Here is a 17,447-nt window from a genome sequence, read left to right as displayed (position 1 = left end):
ACCATGTTTGTATTATTTTTACACTGTTTGCAAACTGATATGTGACACGGAGTAATGACAAAATAACATGCGAAACAGGGGGACAAATATTTCAGCTAAACAGGTGGGGCTCAAAAACCCACCTGCCTTGAATGTTCGCTTTACATTTTGTCATACTTTTTGTTTATCCATAAGATTACAGTAATTCCTTCCTTGGTTAGATGCTTTTAGAATTAGTGGACTTTCTGGCAGTAGCAAGGGTCAGGAAAAATTCCAGGCTGTCTGCCAAAGACGTCAGGAATAGAGGGGGCACATCAGCTGAATTATCGCAAATGAGCGAGCGAGAGACAAACCACGTGATCAATCCACCGGAAGTAAGCAAAGCCTGGCCCCTCTCAAAATGTCGGCGCCCGGAGAAGACACGCTTCCGAACGAAGATGGAGAGATGGAAGAAATGGAAGGGGGTGGCAGCGACGAAGACGAAATGGAAGAAGAGGGAAAGGATGGAGAACAGGAAACTCAAGTTTATGTCCCCGGAAAACAGCCTCTCCAACCCGGAGAGGAGCTCGAGATGGACCGGTCGGCTTACCGCATGTACCACGAGTGTCAGACAGGTTGGTCCAACAGTTAACTAGCAAATAGAGTTATTTTATTGCCCATCAAACAAATTAATTAGAATGTTTTGAACTTACAATGTCACGAACTGTTATTTCAAATGTATTGGATAGCTTGTTTGCTAACGTTATAGCATTAGTTTGTAATTCACCAAAGATTGATCTAGATGGGCACTTGCTGATTGTTTTGCTTTGTCACCATAAATCCCCCGCCCCAGGTGCTCCTTGCCTGAGCTTCGACGTGTTGAGAGATGCGAATGGAGACGGCAGGGAACAGTATCCCCTCTCTATGTTGCTCTGTGCAGGCACACAGGCTGACGCTGCCCTCAGCAACAGGTAGCTGTCACACCCACCGATCCATAACAATGACACTCAGCATACACTCAGATTGCCTTCCTATTGGGAGGCTGATGTGAAGGGATCCCCAAATACTTACATTGAATATACTTTTTGCACACCCCGCTATTGGTAGTCCTTCATTGCCCAGGCCTCATTGACTTATCCTACCATACCTTTTCTCCTCCTTCCTCTAAGACTGCTTCTCATACGCATGCACAACCTCCACGGTACTACAGAGAAAGTGAAGGAGGGGGACGAGAGCAGTGATGGAGAGAGTGATGAAGAGGATGATGATGAAGATAAGAAGCCACAGATGGAGTTGGCCATGATGCCTCACTACGGAGGGATCAACAGAGTCCGAGTGAGTTTAACTGTTCTCATTGTCTGAGAGTATCTGAATATCTCTTGCACCCTCAGTTTGTTCTTCTGTACATGTGCCCTGATTGGACTGTGTGTGATGTGAGGCAGCAGTGGTTTGAAAGGCTCAACATTAACGCTGTCTGTTTTCCCACCAGGTGACCCATCGTGGAGATCAGTCATTGGCTGCTGTCTGGTCAGAGAAAGGTCAGGTGGAGATATTTGACCTCCGATCCCAGATGGAAGCCGTCCACAGTTCAGCTGCCATGTCAACCTTTGTTAAACAGCAGAAGGAAGCCACGCCCCTCTTCAGTTTCTCGGGTCACATGAGTGAGGGCTTTGCCATTGATTGGTCGCCCAAAGTACCCGGTGAGTCGGTCCATTGCCACGTCTGATGTTTTGGTACGTCTAAAGCAGAGTGCATATTCCTCACCATCCGCTGTGTAGTTACTGTTCTATGTAGAAGCGGACGTCTACTATGTTGGCTTCCATCCCAAATTAATGAGAATGACTGGCTCAATCTAATTACCTTGATGATAAATTAGATTTTTTTTGTACAGGACTAGTCTTAATGTGGTTCTGGGAAACTGTCCCTAAATAAATGTGAATACATGAGTGGAATAATAATCTCATTTATTAGTATGTTTTGTCTAAAAGGTCGGCTGGTCAGTGGCGACTGCAAAAAGAACATCCACGTGTGGGAACCACAGGAGGGAGGGACTTCCTGGCAGATCGACCAACGGCCTTTCAGTTCTCACACCAAGTCCGTGGAGGACCTGCAGTGGTCACCCACAGAAGCCACGGTATGATGGGAGAAGCAGTGGGATGTTAGGCTGAGTGACAATATCAGTAGATGTAAAGAAACTTTACTTTTTTAATGTCAGAAAAAGCAGACATGAAATGAGGTCAGTTGCAGAATTATAGCTAAAACTGCAACTTTCTGTCTCATTGTCCTCTTTTTCTCCCTCCTCCCTCTTTTCTCCCTCCTCCCTCTTTAATCCTACCCCCAAGGTTTTTGCGTCCTGCTCTGTGGATCAGTCCATCCGGGTCTGGGACACCAGAGCCCCGCCCAACTCCATGCTCTGTGCCAAGGAGGCACACTCCTCAGACGTCAACGTCATCAGTTGGAACAGGACTGAACCATTCCTCCTGTCCGGCGGGGACGACGGACTTCTGAAAGTTTGGGACTTGAGGCAGTTCCAGGTAAGAACTGCAGTAGGGTTAATTTGCCCCTAGACTTAGACATTGGTCTAAGGTTGGGATTTAGGGAGGGTCAGCTGATCCTACGGTACGAACCAGGGAAAGTTTATTTTGGGAAACTGAAGGCTAAGTTAATCGTTAGAACCTTCGTAGGAGCATCATTTAATCTCAGAGCTGTTTCCCAAAACCATCATTGCTGAAGTTGCACATGAAAACATTTTGTTATTTAGCATTTAAAGGCAGAGACCGTACAGGTGCATTAAAGCTGGGACTGAGAGACTGTAAAATAGCTGCTTTCTCTAGGCCATCAGTGTTTAAATAGTCACCATTAGTGTTGCACATTTTAGGGAATATTCAGAGGTGGAAATTTTCTGTGGGAATTAACAGAAATTAATATTAATACCATTTAAATGTAGATGTTTTTTTGCATTGGATATACACTACCGTTCAAAAGTTTGGGGTCACTTAGAAATTTCCTTGTTGATGCTGGCCTTCTAGGCAGAGTTGCAAATAAAAATCCATATCTCAGACTGGCCAATAAAAAATAAAATATTAAGATGGGCAAAAGAACAGACACTGGACAGAGAAACTTAGCATCCCCCAGTCGCCTCTTCACTGAAGCTGACAATTGGCGTCAGTACGCCTATGTAGATATTCCATTTACAACATTAACAATGTCTACGCTGTATTTCTGATCAATTTAATATTATTTTAATGGACAAAAAAATAGCTTTTCTTTAAAAAAAACAAGGACATTTCTAAGTGACTTAACTTTTGAACAGTAGTCTATTTTCCATATATGGAGACAGAAACCTATACCTTTTACCTTATCATAAGTAGACATAATTGCAAATTATTAAATACTTCCAAAAGACATTTTAAAAATGATTTAGTTGTGAATTGAACTTTTAATTAAATAAGTTCACTAAATAACAAAATTAATATTTAATGATCCCCAATGATCCATTGTAACCAAAAATGTTTTCAACATACATCTGTAAAATGATATTCTAGAAACAAAATCTTTGGTTGTCTTCCTCTCAGGCTTCCATCTCTTCTCCCTGACTCTCATCAATGTTCACCTCTTGAACATCAGACTCTGAGGCCTCATCTTCACTATCACTTTCCAACATTGTTGAGGATGGCTCGTTGTCAGGCTCAAAAAGCATCAGATTTGCCTGGATGACCACCAATTTTTCAACCCTTGTATTGGTCAGCCTGTTGCGTGCTTTGGTGTGTGTGTTCCCAAACAAGGACAAGTTACGCTCTGAGGCGGCTGATGTTGGTGGGATTTGGAGGCTGATGGAGGCAACAGGGGAAAGAGCCTCAGATCCACAAAGTCCCTTCCACCAGGTGGCTGATGAGATATGTTGGCACGACTGCCATACTGCATCTCCATCCCAAAGCCCTTGCTTGGAAGTGTACTTCGCCAGACTGCCAAGAACCTTGCCCTCATCCAAGCCAAGGTGGCGAGACACGGTAGTGATGACACCATAGGCCTTGTTGATCTCTGCACCAGACAAGATGCTCTTGCCAGTGTACTTCACGCTTTTTTGATGTGTTTCAGAACTGCAGTTTCCTCTGCTTGGAGAAACAATGAAGTGGGCAGGGCAGTGGATTTCTTCTCTTACATCTGCTAGCAGAGTCTGAACATCCGACAGGATGGCATTGTCTCCCTCAATCCGTGCAATGGCTTCTGCTATAGGTTTCAGGAGTTTCAAGCTGTTACCACCCTCTCCCAAAATACATAATCCAGCAGGATCCTCTTGATTGGGCTTGTCCATATCGGCAGGCTGTGATATGGCCACTTCTTGGAGAGACTCCTTCCCCTCCAGGAGACTGTCAAACATGATAACAACACCACCCCAACGGGTGTTGCTGGGCAGCTTCAATGTGGTGCTCTTATTCTTATCACATTGCTTGGTGAGGTAGATTTCTGCTATAACTTGATGACCCTTCACATACCTAACCATTTCCTTGGCTCTCTTGTAGAGCGTATCTATTGTTTTCAGTGCCATGGTGTCATTGAGGAGAAGATTCAATGCATGAGCAGCACAACCAATGGGTGTGATGTGAGGTTAGGACTCCTCCACTATAGACCAAGCAGCCTTCGTGTTCACAGCATTGTCTGTCACCAGTGCAAATACTTTCTGTGGTCCAAGGTCATTGGCTGCCTTCAGCTCATCTGCAATGTAGAGACCGGTGTGTCTATTGTCCCGTGTCTGTGCTCTTTTAGAATACTGATTGAGGGGTGGAGATGATGTAGTTAATTATTCCTTGCCCACGAACATTCAACCACCCTTCAGAGATGATTGCAATACATTCTGCTTTCTCGATGATTTGCTTGACCTTCACTTGAACTCTGTTGAACTCTGCATCCAGCAAATGAGTAGATAAAGCATGTCTGGTTGGAGGGGTGTATGCTGGGCGAAGAACATTCACAAATCTCTTCCAAGACACATTGCCTGTGAGCATCAGAGAGGAACCAGTTGCATACACAGCTCGATCAAGACATTCATCAGCGTTTCTCTGACTACGTTCCTCCATTGAGTCAAAAAAAACCAAATGATTCCAGCAGGACCATTAGCTTTTGTCAACGGTTGCTTGTTGTGAGCGCTGAGAGAACTTTATGTACTTGGCCAGATGATTCTGCATCTTTGTTGCATTCTTCACATGTGATTTGGCACAGTATTTGCAAATGTACACAGCTTTTTCTTCTTCATTAGCTGCAACTTTAAATAGCATTTCTGGGTTGAACAGGAATACCCGGATGGTTGCAATTTTCTCAAAGGTATATTTTAAGATTTTCTGGAAAATATTGAACCCATAAAATGTAATGGAAGGATGGCAAATACCGTAAATGCCATCTTTGCATCATCATTGCACCATCTGGGTTGGTTTGTTTGGGTTTAAAATGGCTGCAGTCCCAACACTCTTAACAGATTGTTCAGCAGCAGTGGCGTGCAGTGACAATCACACACTGCCATCAATCTCTACCTGTGTTTTCTGTGCATCGGACAATAATCAAATACAATATTATTGGTCACATACACATGGTTAGCAGATGTTAATGCAAGTGTAGTGAAATGCTTTTGCTTCTAGTTCCAACCGTGCAGTAATATCTAACAATTTCACAACAACTACCTTATGCACACACAAGTGTAAAGGAATGAGTAAGAATATGTAAGTACGGCATAGGCAGGATGCAGTAGGTGGTATAGAGTGCAGTATATACATATGAGATGAGTAATGTAGGGTATGTAAACATTATATAAAGTGACTTGTAACACATTTATTACATCCAATTTTTAATTATTAAAGTGGCTAGAGCTTTGAGTCAGTATGTTGGCAGCTGCCACTCATTGTTAGTGATGGCTGATTAATATTCTGATGGCCTTGAGATAGAAGCTGTTTTTCAGTCTCTCTGTCTCCGCTTTGATGCACCTGTACTGACCTCGCCTTCTGGATGATGGCAAGGTGAACAGGCAGTGGCTTGGGTGGTTGTTGTCCTTGATGATCTTTTTGGCCTTCCTGTGACATCGGGTGCTGTAGGTGTCCTGGAGGGCAGGTAGTTTGCCCCTGGTGATGCGTTGTATGATAAGTCCTCTTGTCTCCCCCGCCCCTTCTCTGCACCCACGGTAATCCTGTCCTTTCCTGTATGATGGCATTTCAAGATGTGGGTGGAATTTAGAGGAAGTTGGCTACCACACACTGGCCCTCTTTTTTATTTTATTTATTTTTAGCTTTGAGCTTTAGAGATTTGCTATTACTCTGAAGTGCTGGAGGAGCACCAAATCAACAGTGGTTACATGGTCTGACTCGTATTGCGCTTTAGAACCCTTGGGAGGTCGTCCATGGGACTGGTCTGGGGTCAGTGTGTGTTTGACAAGGCAGATCTTAAACATGGTTATGCAGTTATTCTAAACCAGAATGTTCACAACAGAAGTGAGGAGAGATGATGTTAAACCGTAATATTATCTACCTGTGCTTTCAGTCGGGCCGGCCGGTGGCTAACTTCAAGCAGCACAGCGCGCCAGTGACATCAGTAGAATGGAACCCTGTGGACTCCAGCGTGTTCGCCGCCTCTGGAGCGGACGACGTGGTCAGCCAATGGGACCTATCGGTAGAGTCATGTGATGTTGGTGCGAGGGCGGAGGGGGTGAAGGACCTGCCCCCCCAGCTGCTGTTCCTGCACCAGGGTCAGACAGAGGTCAAGGAAATCCACTGGCACCCGCAGATACCTGGAGTGATGGTCTCTACTGCTCTGTCAGGCTTCAACGTGTTCAGGACCATCTCTGTATAGTGTGTGTGTGTGTGTGTGTGTGAGAGAGAGAGGGTCTAAGTGTGTGTGCCTGTGTTTTTTATTTTTCAGTCCCCTCACTGCTCTGTTGGCATGCATTTACCATGTACTGTGCATGTGAAGGCCAGAAGGAATAACATACAAGTAGCATGTGTACCAACATGTTCAAAGTAAAACACTTTACCAAATTACTGTTTTGGTGTATATTTTTTCTCAACCCAACAAAATGCCTGTCGTTGACATGAAGGAATGAGATCATGAGTTAGTCATTAACATTGACGTACACCCCCCTATGTCTTTATTTCTAGAGTGATGCTAATATTACATTTTGCTTTTAGATCAAAGGGTTTAGTACAGTGTCACCTTTTATTTGAGGGTATTTGTATATTCAGCTGTGGAAAAAATGAAGAGACCACTGCAAAATGATCCGTTTCTCTGGTTTTACTATTTATAGGTATGTGTTTAGGTAAAAAAAAAAAATGTATTCTATAATCTTCTGACAACATTTATATATATATATATATATATATCCCATTTAGCAGACGCTTTTGTCCAAAGCGACTTACAAGTCGGCTGGGGCCACTACTTTTACATATGGGTGGCCCCAGCGGGAATCGAACCCACGACGCTTGGCGTTGCAAGCGCCATGCTCTACCGACTGAGCCACACAGGACCCATTTCTCCCAAATTCCAAATAAAAATATCATTTAGAGCATTTATTTGCAGAAATGACAACTGGTCAAAATAACAAAAAGATGCAGTGTTGTCAGACCTTGAATAATGCAAAGAAAACAAGTTCGTAATCATTTTTAAACGCCATACTAATGTTTTAACTTAGGAATATTTGGTGGAATAACCCTGACTTTGAATCACAGCTTTTATGCGTCTTGGCATGCTCTCCACCAGTCTTTCACATTGATGTTGGGTGACTTTATTCCACTCCTGGCGCAAAAATTTGTCTTAGTGAAGGATGCACGAATCAAGCCACGTACAAGGTTGTCCTGGAAGAAAACTTGCTTCCTTCTGCTCTGACAATGTTCCCCAACACTGAGGATTGTTTTTTCCAGCAGGACCATGCCACACAGCCAGGTCAATCAAGGTGTGGATGGAGGACCACCAGATCAAGACCCTGTCATGGCCAGCCCAATCTCCAGACCTGAACCCCATTGAAAACCTCTGGAATGTGATCAAGAGGAAGATGGATGGTCACAAGCCATCAAACAAAGCCGAGCTGCCTGAATTTTTGTGTCAAGAGTGGCATAAAGTCACCCAACATTAATGTGAAAGTCTGGTGGCTAGCATGCCAAGATGCATGAAAGCTGTGATTGAAAATCAGGGTTACTCCACCAAATATTGATTTCTGAACTCTTCCTAAGTTAAAACATTAGTATTGTGTTGTTTAAAAATTTATATGAACTTATTTTCTTGCATTATTCAAGGTCTGACAACACTGCATCTTTTTTTTGTTATTTTGACCAGTTATTTTCTGTAAGTAAATGCTCTAAATGACAATATTTGTATTTTGGGAGAAATGTTGTCAGTAGTTTATAGAATAAAACAAAAATGCTAATTTTATTCAAACACATACCTATAAATAGTGACACTGATAATTTTGCAGTGGTCTCTTAATTTTTTCCAGAGCTGTATATGCACACAGTGGTTTTGTCCAAATACCCATACTAGCATACTACATACTTAAACTCCATGCTATTCACTCACAGTTGCATTCTATTTAGCATGTACCGTTTAGTAAAAAGTATGCCGTATGCCACAGCTGCAACTCAGTAGCGGCTCCTGATTGGCTGAGTAGGTGGGGCGGGGCAGAATGTGGGTGGATTTTTTTCCAAATTCAACAGACATACATTACATTAACCAGCCTGATAATAGTTCATTTCCAATTCGATTCATTTCTCTAAACTCTGAATAAAATAGGAATGGAGTTATAGGCCTACTCAGGCTGGTTATAGGAAGACTATCACATTTGACCTAGACCATATAGCTCCTATTTAAGGACTGAAGACAAACTAATTTGGTTCCATTTCAACAAAGTGCTGTAACAGAAAATAATGAAATCAAACAGCCTAGTAGTACACACAAACGTTTAAAATGTTAAAATCAAAGGGCTATTGCACATAAAACGTGGACAGTGGACAGATAAAATAGATAGCCACGCCTACAACACTAAAACAATCCATATGTTCAAATCAAAAGGCCTGATTAATATGGCATCAATAACACAGCCACATACCAAGTCCCTGGTGCCTACACATTCACAAATCAAAAGATGGTTTAGTATTTAAAAGCTCCGACGAAAGCCAAGAGAACAATAAACACTTTTCAATTAGAAAACATAAATCCACGTAGTTTTTAAGGAGAAAAATGACTAGTCTACGATGCGATACTCGTGATCATTGTAAGAACAAAAACGGCATTTGAACACCACCGCAAACAACCTAGTCTCAGAGCATTTTGTAGTATTCTGTATTTAAAGCAGATACACTCCATTTACAACGATGTTACGTTTCGTATTGTATGTATTAATTTTGGGATGTCCATTACACATTTCATAGCTTACGAATTTGCAAAACGTATGATATGTTACGAATTCTAGCTAGGTGGCTAATATTAGCTGGGATGGGCGTTCGGGTTAACAGAAGGGTTACATAACATGCTAAGTAGTTGCAATGTAGCTCAAACGTAGTTCAAAAGTTACTAGACGTTCACGTTATACGCCAACCCATCCTATCCACACGACCACCCACCCTCCTTTTGTTTTTGCCTGAAGTAACCATCTGTCTTATGTAACCATACCAGACGTAACATATACTAAATGGAGCGTCCTGGATTTATATACAGAATAATATGAAATGTTCTAAGACCAGGTTTCCGCAGAAGCTTGCTATTGGGCATCTTCCCAATTAATAATAGCCTAGTTTTGTTGAAAGAGAACTCGAGGCTTATCACTCGCAGCCCACCTCTTCCAATGCATTGTGGAAAAGTGTGCATCGAATTCTACTATATGAAGCGCCAAAATTAGCACAACATATTGGCATTTAAACCATACATGATTTAAGAAAATTCACATAATATAAAACGTTATATTGTCGCATAATTAGAATGCGTCATGCTGGACTGCATGGTTTCGCATTTGTGACTAATTTCGGTAGCACATCCTTATTGATTATCAGCTGTTGTCAAAGCCGAAATGAATTTGACATCTGCACATTTAAAGTATACTCGATTTTTGAAACGTCACATACTGTAAAAAAAAAAAAAATTAAATGCATACTCAAACGTCCTATTAGCAGTTGTGGAAAAAGTACCTAATACCCATACTTGAGTAAAAGTAAAGATACCTTAATAGAAAATGACTCAAGTAAAAGTGAAAGTCACCCAGTAAAATACTACTTGAGTAAAAGTCTAAAAGTATTTGATTTTAAATGTACTTAAGTATCAAAAGTAAATGTAATTGCTAAAATGTACTTAAGAATCGAAAATAAAAGTAAAAGTATAAATAATTTCAAATGTCTTATATTAAGCAAAACATATGGTACCATTTTATTTTTTTATTTACTGATAGCCAGAGTCACACTCCAACACTCAACAGACAACATTTATAAACCAAGCATTTGCGTTTAGTGAGTCCGCCAGATCAGAGGTAGTAGGATGACCAGGGATGTTCTCTTGATAAGTGTTTGAATTCGATCATTTTCTTGTCCTGCCAAGCATTCAAAATGTAACGAGATGTAACAACAACAAAACATGTAACAAAAATATAAATAGTAAAGTACAGATACCCAAAAAAACTACTTGAAAGTATTTTTACTTAAGTACTTTAGACCACTGCCTATTAGGACACAAGTATGAGTATTCTGACATGACCACTAACTACATCAAGCTTGTGACTACAAACTTCTTGGATGCATAGACCCTTTTCCAGTACACGACACACTGACGTCATGCACAGATGCGCGCTACTCTTGGCGGCAGTAAGAAAGCCATCGCCATCTGCCCATTCGACATACCCTAGATTTACGTTTTTATTACTTACAAACAAAATAACTTTTTGAGGTTCTCATACGCTTACAATTATGTTTTGATTCTTTCTTGAACAGTCGTTAAGATTATATTTGGGTTGGGATTTTTGCTAAATAACAAATTTTGGATGAAGCAGTTATCTAGAATGCTTACGCTCGTTGATATAGGCTGTAGCAAAAGCTAGCCGAAATATCAATTTTACTGGTTGAAGTATAATGCAGTGGATTTGCGATGATGACACAAACATTATATTAAGAAGGACATTCATACGAGCCTTAAAATCCAATCATAATCCAAAAGTAGTGTGAAAGGCACTCATAAACTACATGTAAATAGGCGTTTGTTTTTGCTGGTGTTCGATAAGAACTCTCCCTTGTTCTGCCACCAACTTGCACAGCTTGCGCACAGCGCACTCATGCGGCAATATTTGTAAACACAGCTTGTTTTGGTTATGTTTCGGATGATGTTTCTCCAATAGGAAGTGAATGGTGAATAATGTACTGTCATTTGAGACACTTTTATCGTAAGTTAAGGTGTTTGTGAACACCTACATGAATAAGAATGCAACCATGATTATAGATAATCATAAATGATCTGTGAATGAGTGAGAAAGTTAGAGGGATGAAGATCATACCCCCACCAAAAAATGCTCATCTCCCCCATTATTGGTAATGGTGACAGGTTTGCATGCTTTGTTGGAGCCTAACTTTCACACTCATCATTCATGAATGATTTTTCTTAATCATGGTATTATCAGGATTGATTTAGAAGTGTTCAGAAACATTGTATCTACTCACTTAGAAAATGACTCAAGTCAACATTCAGTTTCTATTGGGCAAAACAAAAACAAAACAAACTGCAAATGCATCCAATGAGTTTGTAGTTACAATTTTGATGTAGTCAATATGTGCTAGGAATTTGGAAGCAACATTTGTCCAAATGCTTGACATCTACAAATGGGGGGGGGGGGGGGGGAATAGATCTATAAAATGCTTTCGTTTCTAAACAGTAAAATACCCTCAAATAAAAAGATGACATTCTGTCCTGTCATCTCATATGAAGCATTATCTCATATCCAAAATGCTGGAGAATATAGCCACATTTTAAAGGGTGGCATCTCTGTCCAAATACAGATGTAGTAGAGTGTTAATATTCCTGCCATCTTTCCACATAAAGTTAATGAGTACACTGACACAAGGAAACACTTTGCTGAAACATTACGCTGTAAGGAAATATGTTTATTGAAGTAACCAGCATATCCAAGAGGATCCATCACGAGATAAAGAACATGTCCAGAGACAATTCTTTCCAGACCCCCTCCTCTTCTCCCTACAGCATTACTTGTAAGGGGAAAGGGGGATACCTAGTCAATGGTACACCTGAATGCATTCAACCCAACCCCCTTGTACAATGTTGGTCCAAAAGAAGCATTAAATATAAGGTCATTATATGCTTTGCAACTGAAATTCAAAACATGAGATGAAGCACATCAATTTCAGAGATTGTCATTGGTTGTTAAAAACAAAACTAAGAACTTTTGTAATTGACTACACAGGCTAAATGCATTCAAATAAAAATAGGCCTACATTGGATGTAATTTAGGTCAGAAAAATTCTGACTTGAGAAATTAAATATTGGAATGTGAACAGTTCACAGTTAAAAAATAGGAATGATAGATTTATGTCATGAAAACACCATAGATATTAAAGCTCTAAATAAGAGGAAATCCTTAAAATGAGGTATCCATAAACAGAGTAGGGTTGTTCCATGAAATTAGTTGCTTTTGCATCCTTTGATATTTTAAGTATAAATTGTGCACAAATATTGGATTTAAAAGCCTGTTATATTAAAATTAAGTAGACCACATGGATAATTCTATAAATCAGATTTTTTTTGAATAAAATTCAGCATTGACATGTCCCTCTGTGCACTGACTTCTCAGGTTTTAATCCACTTCACCCCAAAATTGTAAAACCCTAGTTATTCTGTTGTTAATTCTGAGTCATTTCTGAAGATAATTTTTTTATTTCTTGAGTTTAGTGATTCATTAAAGGTAAATCTTTTTTACAAATATTTAAAAAAAGGAAAGTCACTCATTTTAAGGTCAACCCTGTTACGTGAACTGAACTTGTCTTAATATCGTAAAACTATTCATTTTTAAATATTTTTTTCAAATAAACTAATAGTCAAATCATAGTGTAAATGCAGGTGAGCTGGTTCTACTCTTTTTGGCCATTTTCTGGTGTTTTGTGGTGAAACACTGAGTGGGTCGCGCTTTTACTCGTCAACCCTGCTACAGGCTAATAATGTTTAACTTAATCAAAAATTTTGAACCTTGCATTCAATTGCCCCTCCCTTTTGCAAGCAATAAGCTTCCATTCCCCCTGTCACAAGGTGATTTATGGCTGATTTAAGATGAAATCATTAACCCTGTTACAGTCAACACTTACTTTATTTGGCAGTTATAGTATATTGAGATGTGAAAACATGTTTTATTAAGTTGAAAATGTGCTCATCATTACAGAATGTTAAAATATATATATATTTTTAACCAAGTTACACTACCTTAAAAGGACTAATTTCGTGGAACAACCCAGTGGCATTTAACAATAAAATCACTCAGGAAAAAACAAACACTTTCCATGCATTAGGTGGAGAAACAGGTGGCAAAGAAATCTATATTTGTCCTAAAAAGGCTGATTAATTTAGTTTGTTTCTAAGAGCATTAAGATGCAATGCAAAATAGACAACAAAGCAATTTGCTCTGAGCAATACATGATATGAAAATACAACATGAAGAAGGAAGACATGGCTATGGTGAGTTAAAGCACAGGGATATGAACAACGACTCCCTTTAAGGCACCTTCAGCATAAGATACTAGTCTTTCTGTATCATATGCGCTTTCTCTTAAGAAACACCTTTGACCTGGTAAAAACTAAAACATGTTAGTTAAAACATTTCAATTTGCCTTAATCATTGTCATTTAAAAAACTGTCATTATCTTTTACTGAGCACTGATTTAACAGTAAAGCTTCCAGTTTCTTGAAATGAATTAAAGTGCTGCAAACTAGGCTATTTATTCACTTAAAACCTGCTTGGCCTAAAACAATACTAGGCTATTCTTTGTATTTTCAATTGAGACAAAATAAATTGAAGTACAGTGTCTTAAAAATGTAGCATTTCAAATCTGATGTCAATACATAGGTGGCTATTTCATAGGTCAAATTTTTCTGTCCATCAATTGGAGCTTATAAGATTGATTCAATGAAAATGGATTCCTGTAGTAACTGTTTACTAACTGCATGTCTATGACCGAGGATCCAAAGGAGAAATTTGGTCCCAAAAACATTTCAACAGAGACTCTTCAAATATCCAGTTCTTCTGAAATACTTAGCTTTGGTTAAACCTCCCTTTTGAATGATAATTTGCAGAACAATGCATAGAGGAAGTAAACTGTACATAGTTCACAACCAACGAGGAACCATTTTATCCTCTAATTGATTGACGTAAGACGCCCCATAGCACTCTTATAGGCCGATTTCATCATCAAACTCATCTTCAAATGTGTAGCCCCGTCCATTGTCTCCCCCTTCCTCCTCTTCCTCCTCCTCCTCGGAATCAGTCTCTGAGTGACAGTTGTCAACCCTCCTCCTGTCCAATGGGGTGACACCCTCATAGCCTGAGCTGTGTGAGGAGGCGGGACTGGAAGGTGAATCCGCCTTGTGGTTGGTGAGCTGTACCTCTATTCCCACGATTGGCAAGCTGATGACGTTGTTCCCTCTCTCTCGATCTTCCTCGGTGGGACTCACATACTCTTCCTCAACATCTAACCCCTGACCTTCCTCCTCTGACGCTTGGCGAATGATCTCCTCTCGTTTGTCGCTGAATCTCACCTTCGGCCTCTGGCCTTTGGCCTTGATCCCTCCAGTCCCCTCTATTATCCTTCCATGTCCCACCTCATCTCCCTCAATCTCTAAAAGCTTCTTCTCATTCAGCTCGTTCCTTATGCTGACAGACTGATCCTCCGCCGCCATTTTAAAATTCTCCACTTCAACGACAAGACTTTTGCTTGGACTGGAGACGTCTTCCTCGTTAGCGCGAGTCCTAGTCCAGTCTGAGTTCAGCCCCAGTCCATCCATCACCCCCAGCACGTCACCCATGATGGATGGGCCCAGGTCGAAATCCATATCGAGTGTGAAAGACGACACCGACTCGGAATGCTGAAGCTCACTGTTCAGTGGGCTTCCGAAGCCATCCGTGACATCATCAGTGTGGTTAAGTGGCGTCTCGGAATCAACGGGCGCCATTGAGTCGTTTGTTGCCGTGGCACCCGGAGACCCAGGGTCAGGGCTGGGGCCGACGGTAGCCAGGAAGGAGGTGTCACCGAAAGCATCTCCTCCCCTCCCGATGTGCATGGTGTGGCGGAAGTCCCCCAGTGGTGCGGAGATCATGGTGGGGTCCAGGCGAGGCGCCTTGTGGGCTGACTTGTGGAGTGGCATGACAGCTGAGAGAGGGAGAAATAATTATGGAGAAAGGAGGCAAGAGGGAAAGAGAAGATGGGGTACAGAGGGAGAGAAACAGTGGTGTAGAGAAGAGAGGGTGAGAAAAAATGAAAGTGACAGAAATAAAGAAAGAGGCCAGAGACGGGGAGGAAAGAAAACCAGTTGGGTGAGACAACACATCAAGCAGAAACACTTCTATGCATCAGAAAACAAAATGGCAGACTAAATGAAACTACTAACGACCTACCTTGATGTTCTTACTTTGACGTGATCTATTTATGCGGACACTGAGCCAAGTTCAGTCAGTGTGAGACAAATATCAACTCAATAAACCTATTTAGAAGACACAAAAGGGGCCTGAGCCAAGCTGTCACTGAGCGGCCATTTCCCTTGATTAGTGTCACTGTAGGGGAGACTTCTATGGTCTTATATACAGTGACCTGTCATGACAGGCCTACATGAAAACATGGCTGTTATGCAAGAGTGTGAGAAACCAACGAGTCGTTTGGCATTGATATTTATGCCAAGGCCATGCTGGGACTTGCAAGTGAAACATACTTCTGCCTGGATTCCTTCCCTCGGGGTCGGGGACTTTAAAGCCACAGACGAACACTATATAGGGCAATACTAAAAGCAATTACAATGATTCACTATTGCATTGAATTGAAAACTATATTGAAAATGGACTCAACCCGGTGTTACTGAGCTTTTAAAGACAATGAGGTAGCCTACATTTAAAAAGCAGTCTGACATTACTGTCAATAGTTTACTATTTACCAATAACTTCCATCAGAGGATGAAACAGTAAGCGGTTGAAAGTTAATTAGTCCCTATGTGCGTCCCCTTGTCCTTGCAGGTGATATGCCTAATCAAAGCTAAATCAACAACTCTTCATAAAACTGATCGCTGTTATGCGGCAAGGCAGGCTACATTATGTCAAACTTACTGTCAGCCATAGCTCGGGACCCCATTTCAACAAATAATAATGTCTGCTTATTGAACTCTAAAACGTATCATATAGATTTCCCAGGAGTACTAGTCTATGGAAGGCCATAATGAGTGATGTCGATGGGGAGGGAGGAAAGGGGACAAAACTTGCGCTCCGCCGATCAAGTTTCTGAGGGGAGTGTTTCCAAAGCAGAAAAAGTATGGAAAACTTACTTTGATTACGCTCGTGTTTCTCTTCCTCCCGCCTCACTATCCCTCTTTTCATCGGTCTTTTCTTCTTTATCTTTTATTCTGTCTTCTTCTCGTTCTTTTCCAGCGACGTTCGTCCCTTTCTAATATTTATTTTTCTAAGGGATTGGCAAGGAAGTGACGCGATATTTTATTAGGGAGTGTTTTATGGAGGGAGAATGACGGGGTCGAGGGTCCACATCAAGTGCACACATGATCAAACAATCAACAACTAAATGTTTTTGATACAAAGTTACAAGTATGTAGCATAAGGGTCTCCCGAGTGTCGCAGCGGTCTAAGGCACTACATCTCAGTGCAAGAGGCGTCACTAAGTAACCTGTAACCTGGTTCGAATCCAGGCTGTATCACATGCGGCCGTGATTGGGAGTCCCAGCGTCGTCCGGGCTTGGCCGGCATGGGCCGTAATTGTAAATAAGAATTTGTTCTTAACTGACTTGCTTAGTTAAATCAAAAACAAATAATTAAACTACATTTATGAGAGATCTCTCTCTCTCCTTCAGCCAACTCCCTTAAAGCTGAGGGTGGCAGTCAGAGGTTGTTGTCATTCCTTTACATGATAGAAACTTAGCTAATTACTATGGGTGTAAGAAATTGGCTACAATTCCTCCCTTTTCGGGAATGCTGTCAGGCAAATCGTCATACTCAACCACTGAGTAGCACAACATGCTTTGTCCTACAGCGCACTGCCTGTGGTTTCTAACACTCAGTTCCTCTTCGCTAATTTTGGTCAGTCCCGCTATTATCCTTCTTGAAAGGGGACTTTGAGGAAATCCTGGATCGAGGTAATCAGAATGCTGACCGCTGCTGTAGGAAGACCTTCCGCTTGTTGTGGGACAAGAGAAACTATCTCTGAGCTGCCTCCCCATTCAGCGCCATCTCATACTTCAGGGAATCACACAATGGTGAGGCATGGAAGTGA

General features: G+C 41.2%; 2 protein-coding genes across 2 annotated transcripts; one reads left to right on the top strand and one right to left on the bottom strand.

The window, feature by feature from the left end:
* Window positions 1–337: 337 nt before the first annotated feature.
* Window positions 338–6,977, top strand: LOC135521848 (glutamate-rich WD repeat-containing protein 1-like). The gene is made up of 7 exons (XM_064947619.1): window positions 338–593; window positions 812–929; window positions 1,128–1,293; window positions 1,448–1,658; window positions 1,947–2,092; window positions 2,301–2,492; window positions 6,484–6,977. Exons 1-7 carry the CDS (start codon window positions 380–382, stop codon window positions 6,790–6,792), a joined length of 1,356 nt encoding a protein of 451 aa, XP_064803691.1. The 5' UTR covers window positions 338–379; the 3' UTR covers window positions 6,793–6,977.
* Window positions 6,978–12,044: 5,067 nt separating this feature from the next.
* On the bottom strand, window positions 12,045–17,421 carry LOC135521847 (uncharacterized). Its single transcript, XM_064947618.1, has 2 exons — window positions 16,492–17,421; window positions 12,045–15,332 (listed from the first exon to the last, which is right to left on the bottom strand). Exons 1-2 carry the CDS (start codon window positions 16,541–16,543, stop codon window positions 14,356–14,358), a joined length of 1,029 nt encoding a protein of 342 aa, XP_064803690.1. The 5' UTR covers window positions 16,544–17,421; the 3' UTR covers window positions 12,045–14,355.
* Between the last annotated feature and the right edge of the window lie 26 nt (window positions 17,422–17,447).

Source organism: Oncorhynchus masou, chromosome 30 (genome assembly GCF_036934945.1).
Source record: "Oncorhynchus masou masou isolate Uvic2021 chromosome 30, UVic_Omas_1.1, whole genome shotgun sequence".
In the NCBI taxonomy this organism is placed as follows: Eukaryota; Metazoa; Chordata; class Actinopteri; order Salmoniformes; family Salmonidae; genus Oncorhynchus; species Oncorhynchus masou.
Note: the sequence above shows the minus strand (reverse complement) of the source record. Positions and strands in the feature narration are given on the sequence as shown.

What these genes read in the sequence shown, in the direction of transcription:
- LOC135521847 (XM_064947618.1), bottom strand. Translation starts at nt 16,543, where the DNA reads ATGAAAAGAGGGATAGTGAGGCGGGAGGAAGAGAAACACGAGCGTAAT. An exon ending in GAAACACGAGCGTAATCAAA is followed by an intron (nt 15,333 to 16,491) that starts GTAAGTTTTCCA and finishes TCCCTCTCTCAG; the next exon opens with CTGTCATGCCACTCCACAAG.
- LOC135521848 (XM_064947619.1), top strand. Translation starts at nt 380, where the DNA reads ATGTCGGCGCCCGGAGAAGACACGCTTCCGAACGAAGATGGAGAGATG. An exon ending in GACGCTGCCCTCAGCAACAG is followed by an intron (nt 930 to 1,127) that starts GTAGCTGTCACA and finishes CCTTCCTCTAAG; the next exon opens with ACTGCTTCTCATACGCATGC. An exon ending in GGTCACCCACAGAAGCCACG is followed by an intron (nt 2,093 to 2,300) that starts GTATGATGGGAG and finishes CCTACCCCCAAG; the next exon opens with GTTTTTGCGTCCTGCTCTGT.